The sequence below is a fragment of the Pongo pygmaeus genome, chromosome 10, assembly GCF_028885625.2.
Source record: "Pongo pygmaeus isolate AG05252 chromosome 10, NHGRI_mPonPyg2-v2.0_pri, whole genome shotgun sequence".
NCBI lineage: Eukaryota > Metazoa > Chordata > Mammalia > Primates > Hominidae > Pongo > Pongo pygmaeus.
In genome coordinates, this window is record NC_072383.2 from 78275018 (window position 1) to 78288639 (window position 13622).

Sequence of the window (13622 nt, forward strand, 5' to 3'; positions counted from 1 at the left end):
TGACTATGGCCTTATACTACAGTTTGAAGTCGGGTAATGTAATGCCTCAAGCTTTGTTCTTTTTGCTTAGTCTTGCTTTGGCTATGTGGGCTTTTTGGGTTCCATATGAATTTTATGATTGTTTTTTCTAGTTCTGTGAAGAATGATGGTGGTATTTTCATGGGAATTGCATTGAATTTGTAGATTGCTTTTGGAAGTATGGTCATTTTCACAATATTGATTCTACCCATCAATGAGCATGGGATGTGTTTCTATTTGTTTGTGTTGTCTGTGATTTCTTTCAGCAGTATTTTGTAGTTTTCCTTGTAGAGGTCTTTCACCTCTTTGATTAAATATATTCTTAAGTATTTTAATGGTTTTTGCAGCTATTGTAAAAGGGATTGAGTTCTTGATTTGGTTCTTAGCTTGGCCACTGTTGGTGCATAGTAGGGCTACTGATCTGTGTAGATTAATTTTGTATCCTGAAACTTTTAGACCCTGAAACTTTTTAAGGCTACAAATCTTTGTGACCCAGAAAAGAAGCACAACTGGGTGATTATAGTCAATAATATCTTAATTGTACATTTTTAGATAACTTAAAAAGTGTAATTGGATTGTTTGTAACACAAAGGATAAATGTTTGAGGGGATGCATATGTCTTTCTCCATGATGTGATTATGTAACATTGCATGCCTATATCAAAACATCTCCTGTACCCCACATATATATGTATATACACCTACTATGTAACCACAAAAATCAAAAATCAAAAACTAAACAAAATAACAAATGTATTTAAAGTAAAAAAAAAGAAATGAGATATATTGAAAGTTCACTTATGGGGCATAAGAATAAAAATTTAAAGGTCTCTTTAGATAGGGAAGTTGGTGAAATGCATCTTCTGTGCTTGCAGTTCTCCTGTTCTCAGTTCTCTCATTGTCCACTACTCCACCACCCCTCACTTGTTTTCTCACTTGAATACCCTTTGACCTTCTCTTTAAAATGTTCTTGTTCAGTGTCCCACTCTTTTGAGGACTGAAGTGTCAACGAGATAACCTCTCCTTTGTTAGTAACACACAATGCTGAACTATGCCTCTGGAGTTAGTAGATATTGTTTCTACTTGGCCTTGTTTTGAGTAGTAAAATTTGCTTTCAAATAAATAAATCAATTTACTTGAAATGTCACTTTCCCCTTGATTATAAAAGCAGTTCATTTCTTTTGTAGAAAATTTGGAAAATTCAGAGAAGTCTGAAAAATGTTAGAATTATCACTTTAGAGTTACCATTGGTTAACAGCTTCATCTATTTCCTTCTCAACATTTTCCTCTGAATTTTATACATATTTATAAAATTTAAATTATAGTTTTCTGTCCTACACTTTCAACTAATATGATGTCTTCAACTTCCTTCAATGTCGAATATTCTTGACACATTCAAATACAGTTAGCTGTATTTTTTCCAACTTCTGTAATACTCAAATAATTTAATGATGTCCTATATTGGAAATTTAGATTTTTTTAAATAGAATTTCAAAGGATATATTGATAAATATTATTATACAGATATCCTTATCTATACCCCCGACTATTTTTTCCATCTTTAAATTCTATTTTATTTTTATGAAAATAATATATGTGTATGGTGAAAGATTTCATCCCAGAATATATGGCAAAAAATAGCCTCTGCCTTCCTTCATCCTCCACCCTAGCAGAAGTCTGGCTCACAAGAGCCAATTACTTCAACTAATTTAGCTGTTTCTTCTGTTTTTTATCTTACATATCAAAATATGCCATTATCTGTTTATTTTTCAAAGTTAGGCCTTATTCCTTTACTTCCTATTATGGAAAATGAGAAATTATCTTAGTTATGCCACCCTTACTGCTCCTAACACACACACACACACACACACACACTTCCCTTCACTCCTCCTAATAGAGTTGTGTCACCATTTTTGGTTAAATAATTTATATTTTTTTATATTATTGTCACTATGTAAATATTGTTTAGAGCTGATCCCAATAGGTTACAATGATTTTATGTCTCTACTTGTATATTTTTCTAGAGTAAACAGTTATCCCATTTTTTCTTTGCTGCATTCTCTTTACTCCAGTCACTAATATTTTTCCTAACTCTCTACCTCTATTAAACTCTTCAATATGGTCAGATGCATTAAGCAAGTTATCAGCTTCTCTTTTCCCTCATGAGACAACCCTTCCTCAGTTTTTCCTTCCCATCTTTCAATCCAGACTAGTTGCTTTTGAAGTCTACTGTACACCTATCAGTTGGGATTTCTTTTCATCATCCTACTGGAGAATTTTATTCTTCTCTCTCATCAGTTTTCCTCTTTCTTGGTTCCCACCAATGTCTAGTGGTCCTTTAACTTTGTTCATACTAGAGAGATAGGTTCTGAAAAGCTTATTGGATGCTCTGAATATGTGGCCAGTGTTTGTAGTGGTGATTAAGCAAGAACCCATTTCCTCTTTGTTTACTCACTTATTTTAATTGACTAAGTTGGTTCCTGGAAAGGGAAGATACTTTCCTGGAAAGTGTGCATGGGAAGAGAATTTTTGAAGCCTTGATTTTAATTTAAAAATCACTTTCAGAATTTTAAATTTCAATTCACTCTGATTTCTGATCATTTTACATATAACCTTACTCAACCTCCAGAAATTTTTAGATCTTTTAATTCCCAGAGTTCTGAGATTTTGTAATTATGTGAATTTCCTTTCCCATTTTTTTGTGCTGGGCACTTGATGGGCTTTTATATTGGAGCTCATATATTGGAGCTCTGGGGTGGAGTGATCCCTTAATTTTCACATTGATTCTTGCCTATTTTCCACCTTTTTCCTTTTTTGTTCTACATTTTGGGATATTTCTGTCCAATTCTGAGATGTTTATCTTCCCACCTTTCTACTCCAGTTATACATTTCTTCTTTTATATTGTCAGTATTCAATTATTTGTTTTTATTCTTTGAATTTCGTTTTTAGCAACATTTTATTCTCAGGTCAAGGATGGCATGTATCATTTTTCTCTCAGAAGATATCAACTATGTATTTTTAAAGTTTTTGGGTTTTTCTAAATTGATTTTTATTTCTTTGATTCCCTTTCTTTTGTTTATTTGATGTCTTTCATGTCGCAGACTTTCATCAAATGACTAATGATTCATGAATATTTGTTCACATTTGAGAATAAGGCTCTAAAAGCGAATTGGAAACTCTGGATATATGCATGGGGGCTTGTTGGACTAGTGTGAGAGTGAGCAAGGATCTTCTTGTTTCATTATATAAGCCCCCAAATATTAGTATCTATATGTCTTTTTTTCCATTTTGTTTCCTGAAAGAAGAATCCTCCAATATCTAGTCTGGGATCAGACGCTTGGATTCCTGGATCCTGAAAACATTTTAGGCCTACTCTTCCCTCAGGCTTTTGTACTTGCTATTTCCTTTGCCTAGAATGGTATTCCAGATATCCCATATGGCTTTCTCTCTCTCACGCTCCATCTTTACAAGAATTTCATCTTTTCAGCAAGGCCTTCCTTGACCATTCACTCTGAAATTGCCCCCAGACCTTGACACATACCCTATCCCCTTTCCCTGCTTAATATTTCTCCTTAATATCATCTAACATAGTATATATTTTAGCTTCACATAGCTATATTTTCTATTAGCTGTTTTCCTCTAATAGAATACAAGTTTCATGAGGGCAGATAGTTTTGTCCGCTTTGTTGACTGCTCTATCCCCAGTACCTAGAACAGTGCCTGGTACATAATAAATGATCAATACAATTTGTTGATTAAGCATAAAACTAATATACATTAAATTACTACAATATTAAAACTATATTATTGAGGCTGGGCGTAGTCACTCACACCTGTAATCCCAGCACTTTGGGAGGCCGAGGTGGTTGGATCACTTGAGGTCAGGAGTTTGAGACCAGCCTGGCTAACATAGTGAAACCCCGTCTCTACCAAAAAAATACAAAAATTAGCCGGTTTGGTGGTACACGCCTATAGCCCCAGCTACTCGGGAGGCTGAGGCACGAGAATCACTTGAACCTAGGAGGCAGAGGTTTCAGGGAGCTGCGATCACACCGCTGCACTCCAGCCTGGGTGACAGAGAGAGGCTCTATCTCAAAAAACAAACAAACAAAAACAAACAAACAAAAAAACCCCAAAACCAAACCAAACCAAACAAAAAACCCCTGTATTACTGATAATTTTTAAAGTCACTTTTAGGCTTAGAAAGTTCTTTTCCACCTCTATAGTTGTAATCTCTGTTTTCTTTCAGTTATGTCATGGTTTAGACATTTATACTTTACTTTTTGGACCTTTTGAAATTAATTTTGGTATAGGGTAAAATAAGCTTCCTCTTCTCTTTTCTTCCTTTCTTCTTTTCTTCCTTGCATTCTTTTTTTTTAAACTAATTTTCCTATTAATTTTTTGAAAAATAATCTCTCTCTTCCCTAATGTGTCTGGCAATAAATAAAAATAAAATCAATTTTATTTTTAGTGAGTTCATGGTCACTTTTCAACCTTTAAATATTGCTTTGTGTAGCGCTCCATTCGAAGCTCTGTTTTATGATTCTCTAACAGGTAAAAAATACGGACGTAAAAATGACAAACATGCTTCTTTGTGGCACTCTAGAGTTTTACTATTAGAACTAATTTCTCCCAAAGCATACCGTGTACCTTGAGAATATTAACATCCAACATGTGAAGATTCAAATCATCCAAAAATATGCTGATTAACTTGTATTTTAGGAAGTTAATTTTGTTGCCCAATTTCTGAAGTAAATATTTCTTGTCTCTCAGAAATCCCAAATGTAGTTATAATGTTGTAAAGTGTCATGGGACTAATGAAACTATATGATTGTAAACATACATTGCGGTTTTAGTAACTCAAATTTGTTGTTTGTTCCTATGCTTTCTTTTTGTTTTTCTCCCTTTAAGGTTCATAACAGCCCTAAATGCCTTGGTTCGGTGTATTCTTGTTATCGGTCAATCAGCTTGTTCTTTTCAAATCAAGAGGAAATTCGAATTTATGGTCATGAAATAAAAAAGAATGGAATCAGGTAGGATATGGGAAACAGTGAAATGTCAGTAACACCACAAATTAATAGAATTTCCAAACATCGCATGCTGGAAGTGAACTGTGGAGAGTAGGAAGAGAGGATTTCTTCAACAATACTCTTAAAGGTATAACATACAGACATCAAAACTTCAGTAGGCTCTGAGGCCAACCAAGTGGTCAAGAGTACAGTAAGTTTACCTTCCTAATGCTTGTGTGCAGAATATAAATATAATATGTTTACATGGGTGGAGATGAGTCTCTCTTTTTTTTTTTTCTGAGAGATTCAAGAGATACCTTAAGAGTTCAACTCTTGATTCTTTTTGCCCTCTTTCTTAAATATTTTCTTCTTTCTTTGAAGCAGAAACTTAAAAATCTATTTTCTTTTATTTGGAAAGGATTCTGGAAGTTCTTTCCAAGTTTGTGTGAATAGGTTTTGGGTGTCACTTGAGATTTTCCGCGGAAGTTCTGACAGACTGAGAGCCAACAACTGCCTGGCCTCAAATAGATCAGAGAGAAGCCCACTTCTAGTTTCCTATCTGCCAAAAATATGACATGAGAATTTTGGGGCAGGGGATGTTTTCGTATTTGGCAGAAGGTTTTTTTTTTTTTTTTTTTTTTTTTTTTTTTAACGTTTTAACCTAGAAATACTGTGGAATAATCTACCTTCCAATCTAAATAATTATAGAGAGACTCAATTTTTAATATTTCCTGGCTGGATTATGCCAGAACAAGTAAATTGTGGGCTGGAACAATTCTATTCATTCAGAATTCACTAAGAAGTGTTTGAACCATAGGAATTCTTTCCAGTGCAATGGCTTTATCAACCCGTGTTGCTTTTTCTGGGTTTAGATTCCTCAAAAGGCAGCAGATGGTAGCAGAAAGGGCAGTGGACAGAGCACCAGGGGAGCCTTGAAACAGCCAGACAACCCAGAGCAGCTTCTCCCCTTGTCTGAGGCTTATTTTCTTCGTCAGTTGGGTTCTGTACTTCTCATTTTCTCATAAAAGAAAGTTTAGGCATTTGAGTAAGAAGATAATGCAGTTACACGTGTATTTCCTAGAGCTGAATTTAAATAGTCATTTGGGATTCTCTATATGGAATTTTGGGTAACACAATGGGCATTTAAAAAATTATTATGTTTTGTAAAACAGACTTGCCATTCAGATTGATTTTCAAGAATATTATTTCTTTATTAAAGCAGAAACATAATATTTAATTTTAACTCAGAGAAAGCATTTCTATGAGGATTTCAGATTGTGTGATAGAAAAAGGGTGGTCTTCTTGTTATTCAGCAATATTGCTTACACAAATGCTGTTCCTGGCTTGGGGCCTAACTCATAGCAAATGCTACAGAAATATTCGCCATAATAAAATCAAACGTGTGGCTCTGTGCGTGAAGCTTTACTTCTCTGGATTTCAGTTCTTTCACCTGTGAAATAAAGGGTTTCAGTACAAATGAATCCCTGAATACTTTTCAGCATTCAGTTCTGCATTCATTTAGGTTTGCATTTTAATGTTTCCTGCCTAGGTTGCATGCTTTTCTTTGACCTATTGGATATTGTCTAGTTTAAACTATTATCTCCCGTCTCCACTAGCATCCTTCTATGTTATAAACTTCAGGATAATCACAGTTATCCACCTTTCTTTTCAAAAATTGAGTATTTAATTAAATTTACTCTTAAAGAGACCAAATGACCAAGTGTCAAATGACCAAACAAAAAATATGCATAATAGTACAACTATACTTCCATAAGATTAGCTTTCCATTACTCTGAAATATATTTATAAACATGATTCACTTCTTTTAAGTATAGTTTTTATAAACTTAGAAACTTAAAACAAGTGGTATTTCTTTAATGTTATTTCATATTGACTTACTATGAATTCCTCATATTTATAATTTTTAATAAGAATGTATTATGGCAGTAGTTAGCTAGAGTCTTTTTTATCTGTTCTCTAATTTAAACATTTAGTTATTTTTCTAGTTTTGTAAATAATTTTCTGTAAATAAGTATCTGTATAAAAGTTTTTTGTGCAAATGGCTACAGATATTTTGAATTGTTTCTTTGGGGATTATCCCTTTGTTAATTAGTATGCTCAGTTTTGTAGTTTTTGGTCCGTTAAGCCATGCTCTTCCTGGAAAGGAACTCACTAATTTGCAATTTTTGAGAGAAATGTATGAATATACCTATTTACCCATATTATTCACATTATGGTATATAATTTTTATTTGACATGGCTACCTTTTTAAAAAATATTTTTATTTTTATTTTTTTGAAACGGTGTCTCACTCTGTTGCCCAGTCTGGAGTGCAGCGATGTGATTTCAGCTCACCACAACCTCTGCCTCCCAGGTTCAAGCGATTCTCCTGCCTCAGCCTCCCAAGTAGCTGGGACTACAGGCACGCGCACCATGCCCAGCTATTTTTTTTTTTTTTTTTGAAGTAGAGACGGGGTTTCACTATGTTGGCCAGTCTGGTCTCGAACTCCTGACCTTGTGATCCACCCACCTTGGCCTCCCAAAGTGCTGGAATTACAGGCGTGAGCCACCAAGCCCAGCTGACGTGACTATCTTAATAGAAATGAGTTTTTTCCAATTTCTGTAATTATTAGTACTTACTCTTTTTGGCAGTACTGATGGATGAAAGGATAATTGTGTTCTTTCAAAAGTATTCTAGGTGATTTTAAAATATTCAATTGTTTAGTTCTCTTCAGTTACCTTATGTCACCCACTTCCTTTATATGTGCATATGCTTGTGAAAAATGGAAAAATTAGACTTTGTATCAGGAGCTTAAATATTTTATGTGACCCTTGTTTAAATAGGCCAAAATGTATCCAATTTAAAAAATTTGAGTATCACCTCTATGCAATACTGTATGACAAAGTACATTATATCCCTAATATTGTACTTTGCAGCATTAAAAATGTAAGTTATAATTCCTCATCCTTTGATTTTTTTTAGAAAACAATGACTTATGTCAAGGTGTCATTTTAAAGATACAAACTCGTATTTCCTTATAGCCATGTTTAAAATAAAATTAAACAAAATCAGAAAACTCAAGCATCATGTTTATATATTTTGATGATTGTTTATCTTTACTTCAAAATTGTTGAGCAGCATTTTTAGATCACTTTAACTCTCTAGATAAAAAATAATAAACATGTTTAAGCTCTAAGTATACTAAATAGGCAAGGTTGTTTTCCAGGTTTAACAAATCACCAGTATTTAGCAGCTGTGTATTTTTGGTTGGTTCAAAGAAGCATCTAATTGTAAGTACAAAATCTAAATCAATATAAGAAAGCAGTATCATTTTTGTTGTATCTTTATCCCAATACTGAAGTTTTCAAAAATGTTGAGATTTTCCAGAGGATGGTTGCTTTGGAGCTCTTGCTGCACAGTTTATTCAATAATTTCAAGTAATCATTTTCTTTTAATTGTATCTCAGTCACTTAAAAATATGTCATCTGTAATTGAGACTTTATCATCATTCTTAGATAGCTTTTGTTCTGTTTTTCAAGTTTAACATTGCCTCAGACAATTGGACAGATTTTCATTGAGAAACTAGCTGACTACATTCTTGTGAAAACAACCTTTGGCTTTTCATTGGCTTGGGACGGGATATCTGGGATCTACCTCAAGCTGTCTGAGGACCATAAGGGGAAATCATGTGGCCTATGTGGAAACTACAATGACATTCAATCTGATGATTTCATAATTCTGCAAGGTAAGTGAAGCAGAATAAATGTGTGGGTACCTTCTAAAGCCTTCTTCTTCCCCTGACCAAGTTGTTTGTACCCAGAAGACTTGTCATAGATTGGGGAAAATTTGTGGCTGTCACTTGCCTGCTTTAGTGATTTTAAGTAAAGGTTGAATAGGAAAATATTTTGGTGTAATTCTTGAAAACCATGAACTAGTTTACCTTTGCTAAATTAGCATGAAGCACTTACTCACATGACACATTTTAATAGAGCATTTGCTTTGTGTCAGAAGGTCGGGATACCTCTGTATCCACTGCTTTAGGAACCTGGAATACATCAGTGAACAAAACCTTCCACATCTTCAAGTTTATATTCTAGTGGTTCAAGCCCATTCGGGTCAGATATGTCTATGTTAGGTCAAAAACTATTTTTGTATCCCTTCTTGATAGGAATAAGTTGAATAATTGACAAATAATAGTTTTGCAAAAATAATCAAATGTGAGCAGGAAAGTTGAATAGTAACTTGGAAAGGTTTTATATACCTACCAGATCATCTATTAAATCTAAGTTATGAAACTAAAAGTGAGTTATAAGAAATAGGTTCTGTATCAATTCAGATACTAGTGTGCAATGGCGATAGAATAAGAGAATCACAAACCATAATCATGACTTAGGTCTACACAAGGAAGTGCAATAAGAAAAGAATACTGTTCTTAGTACCAGTGAACTTGGGTTTGAATCTCCTTTCAACTTTTATAAGTTCTGTAATTTGAGGAAACTCATTTAATCACTTTGATGCTTAGTTTCTTCAGCTGTAAAATGGGGCTATACTAGTTTGGAACTCACAGAGTAGTCAGTAATAATAATAATATACTTTGATAATATTTATAACAATAGTTTGAGCACATAGCTATATTATGCCCAGTCTTCACAACATCCTGTAAGGTGAGTAGTCTTTTCTTTCCTCTCCTTTCTTTTCTTTTCTTCTGCTCAAGATGAGGTCTTGCTATTTCTTTTCATTAAGATGGGGTCTTGCCATGTTGCCCAGGCTGGTCTTGAACTCCTGGGCTCAAGTCATCCTCTGGTCTCAGCCTCTCAAGTAGCCGGGACTACAGGTGCACCCTTGCACTCAGCCAGTATTATCTTCTGTATTTTATGATGAGAGCACAAGGTGATGTGTCCAATGTAACACAGCTTGTAACTGATACTGTCAGGTTTGGATTACAGACCTGACAGGCTCCCAATCCTGTGCTTAGATAAGTGCTTGAATAATTGCCATTGAAGCTATAAAGTGCTATATAATACTTCTGTTTTATATTATAAAATTAATAGAGATGATTTGCCCCTATGTTATGTTTTAAAGGATGGTGAAAGGACTACTTAGAGCGTGGGCTCTGGAGTCAGACTGTGTGTTCAAATTCAGCTTTATCACTTATTAAACTTTATAAGTTTAATGATATAATAAGAGCATATACTTCATAAGGGTTGCAAGGATTAAATGAGACAATTCGTGTAAAACAGTACAGTACCTGGCACATAGTAATACTCAATACATTTAATTTAATTTATAGTCATCTCCAAGTATTTTTCCATAAGCCTATAATGGGGCTGAAATAAAAACGTTTGAAAATGTCTCTACATTGCTTTGAGAAGCCTTTATTAAAATGCAAATGTTTTGCTCAAGATAGATAATGCATCATCAGGATTAGTTTACTAGTAGCTAGAGTAGAGAGCAGGGCTCCAAAAAGTCAATTTCCTCATATGTGAAATAGAGATAATGATAATGACTCTGGGAGCTTCCCAGCCAGTGAATATTGAATGAGAAAATGTAAATGAAAGTGTTTAAAAGTCTCTGAGCACAATACAAATGTATAGTACTGGGATCATCTTGAAATGATGTTTTGCACCCAGTTGGCATTTGCAATGAGAGGGGTCACAAATTTGGAATCTTGAGACTGTATTAGGAAGTAGGGTTTTGGATGCAGGCAGAATGAGTCGGATGGTAATTGCTGATTTCTTTTTCTTCTGTATCAAAGCTTCACGAAAAAAATATAATCCTTAGTCCAGTTCTCTGTGGTAGAGTTAGAAAAGACTGCTTTGGGGTAGGCCAGGTGTGGTGGCTCACTTCTGTAATCCCAGCACTTTGGAAGGCCAAGGCAGGTGGATCACCTGAGGTCAGGAGTTCAAGACCAGCCCAGCCAACATGGTGAAACCCTGTCTCTACTAAAAATACAAAAATTAGCCAGGCATGGTGGCAGACACCTATAATCCCAGCTACTTAGGATGCTGAGGCAGGAGAATTGTTTGAACACGGGAGGTAGAGGCTGCAGTGAGCAGAGATCATCATGCCACTGCACTCCAGCCTGGACAACAGAGCAAGACTCTGTCTCAAAAAAAAAAAAAAAAAAAAAAAAAAAGGAAAGACTGCTTTGGGCAACTTCTCCTGGGACGCCCAGGGAACATGGTATGGAGGTCAGGATAGAAAATAACATCTGCTCTTGTTAGAGGCAGGAAGACTTAAATTTGAGTTAAGGGCCAGAGAGACTTATATGTTCCAGATAACCTGGAACATAAAATGGTTGTTCACAGTGAGCCAACTGGGGCAGCATGCACAAGGGTGTCAGTCTGCCAGAGGAAGACTGGCAGAAGGCAATTGAACTGAATTATGGCTAAACTGGCAGAAGGCAAGAAGGATTCCGGAAAGTATATGGGAAAGACCCAAGGAAATATTTCAGCTTCTTCACAATGTTATTTGCTTCACAGTATAAGGCAGAGTAATTTTTTTAAAAAATCCTAACTTACAACAACTTTGACAAGAAACTGCCTTTCTATTTCCTCCCATAGTATAATAATGCAAGAAAATGTCTACAGATGAGCAGTATTACCTTTAGCTTTAAGAAGCCTGATATTTTCTTGAAACTCAACCTGTATTTTGCTGATTAGAAAAATCTTTAGAGAGTGAGTTTGATTGAATGCCACTGAATGCATAGTTTCTTAATGGTGATTAAAATTGCATTTCTCTCTGCATTCCAACTCATCCTTCAAGGATGACTTCACAAAGAAATTAGACTTGTCAGAATTTCTGTACACATAGGAAGAAATACAATTTGTTGTCTAGTTGAGAATTCTGTTTCCATAATTCATGTCTACATCTAGCTATGCGACAACATAGAAGTCCTGGTCTACTTTCATTTTTTTCCCAGCATAATAATTAATAATGCCTGCCTTCCTCTCTCAAAAATGTCTCAATATGGACAATAAATTACTCTACTTAGAGCATATTTTATACAAAGCATTTTAATTTTAGCTTAGCAGGCTCCCACACCACCATTAGATATGGATTTAAAAATCTCCTGATAAACAACTTTTAGGACTCTTGATGCAATATAAAATAGCTAAATACGTGGTTCAAAAGCTGCAATTAAAGTGAACTCTAAGGGATTGGCCAGGTTGTTTAGTAACATTAAAATTCGTGTGTAAGTATTGAAATAAGTGGGTTTTTAGAAAATGTTTTTGTTTCTTCAGACCTCTAAAAAATGTTTTGAAAGGAAATGTAACTATAAGTGTACTTAAAAAGGACATCAGTTTTTCCATTTTTAAAAAGTATATTACAGCAGGCCCATACTTTCCTCAGTGTGCAACATTTCAGTGATATCAGAGACAAAGCAGCAGGCCAGACAAATAAGAAAGCCCTAGGATTCTTTTTGTTTTTGTTTCTCTTTTTTTCTTTTTCTTTCTTTTTTTTTTTTTTTTTTTGAGACAGGGTCTTTCTCTGTCGCCCAGGCTGGAGTGCAGTGGCGTGATCTTGGCTCACTGTAACCTCCTCCTCCAGGGTTCAAGCAAGTCTTGTGCCTCAGTCTGCTGAGTAGCTGGGATTACAGGCATGCACCACCATGCCTGGCTAATTTTTGTGTTCTTATTAGAGATGGGGTTTCACCATGTTGGCCAGGCCAGTCTTGTACTCCTGGCCTCCTGTGATCCACCCACCTCAGCCTCCCAGAATGCTGGGATTACAGGCGTGAGTCACCACACCCAGCCTGAAAGCCCTGGGATTCTAATAATCTCTTTAATAAATTTCACAAATTCCCCTATATGTATTCATTCACTTATTTAGCAAATATATTTCGAGTACCTACTATATGCCAGATACTACACTAGGGATATAGCAATAGAACAGCTGAGACAAGCTCTCTGCCTTCATATAGTATGTATTGTAATGGAAAATAAAATAAACACAGCAAAATATAATTTTTGTGAGCAATAGCAGCCATGAAAGAATGAAGGTAGAGAAAGAAGGTAAAGAGTGATGGAGCAAGTGTGTGATTCGTGCTAGTCTAGATCACATGTCAGAGAAGGTCTCTCTGAGGCGTACATTAAACAGGCCTACATGAAGTAAGGGAGGCAACAGTGAGAAGATTTTAGGAAAGAGTGGTTTTGAAGGAGGAAGAACAAGAGCAAGTGTTCTGAGGTGGGAATGAGTTTGAGTGTTTGAAGAACAGCACAAAGTTCATATGACTGGAGTAGGTTGAGCAAGAAAAGGTGCAGAAGATACATGAGGGGCAGAGTGGGGTGGGAGTAAGGGGAGAACAGGGCCCAGCTCATGCAAAGTCTGCTAGGCTATGGTAAAGTTTAGGATTTTACTCCAAGAGAGCAAAGCATTCTTACAGATAATAAAGTCCCTCATCTTCCCGGTGTTTGATAGTGGCATGCACACATTATTTTTCTACTTTGAAGATATTCAGAGAGAGTGGCAAACATTTGGCTGGAGATTTCTGACTGTAGTGGTGCAATAGCTTGTCATCAGTTGTTGACTTCTGACCATGCAAATCTGGGTGGTGGAGAACTCCAACCTCAAATCTGAAGTCTGTCTTACAT

At 35.4% G+C, this 13622-nt stretch overlaps 1 protein-coding gene across 2 annotated transcripts in view; it reads left to right on the top strand.

The window, feature by feature from the left end:
- The window catches only part of OTOGL (otogelin like), a 289364-nt gene that overhangs the window by 126854 nt on the left and 148888 nt on the right, over positions 1 to 13622 (top strand). For both annotated transcript variants that reach the window (XM_054443471.1, XM_054443472.1), the window contains 2 exons: positions 4930 to 5051; positions 8568 to 8773. In XM_054443471.1, coding sequence (XP_054299446.1) covers positions 4930 to 5051; positions 8568 to 8773 — 328 coding nt within the window. The remainder of the gene's footprint in view (positions 1 to 4929; positions 5052 to 8567; positions 8774 to 13622) is intronic.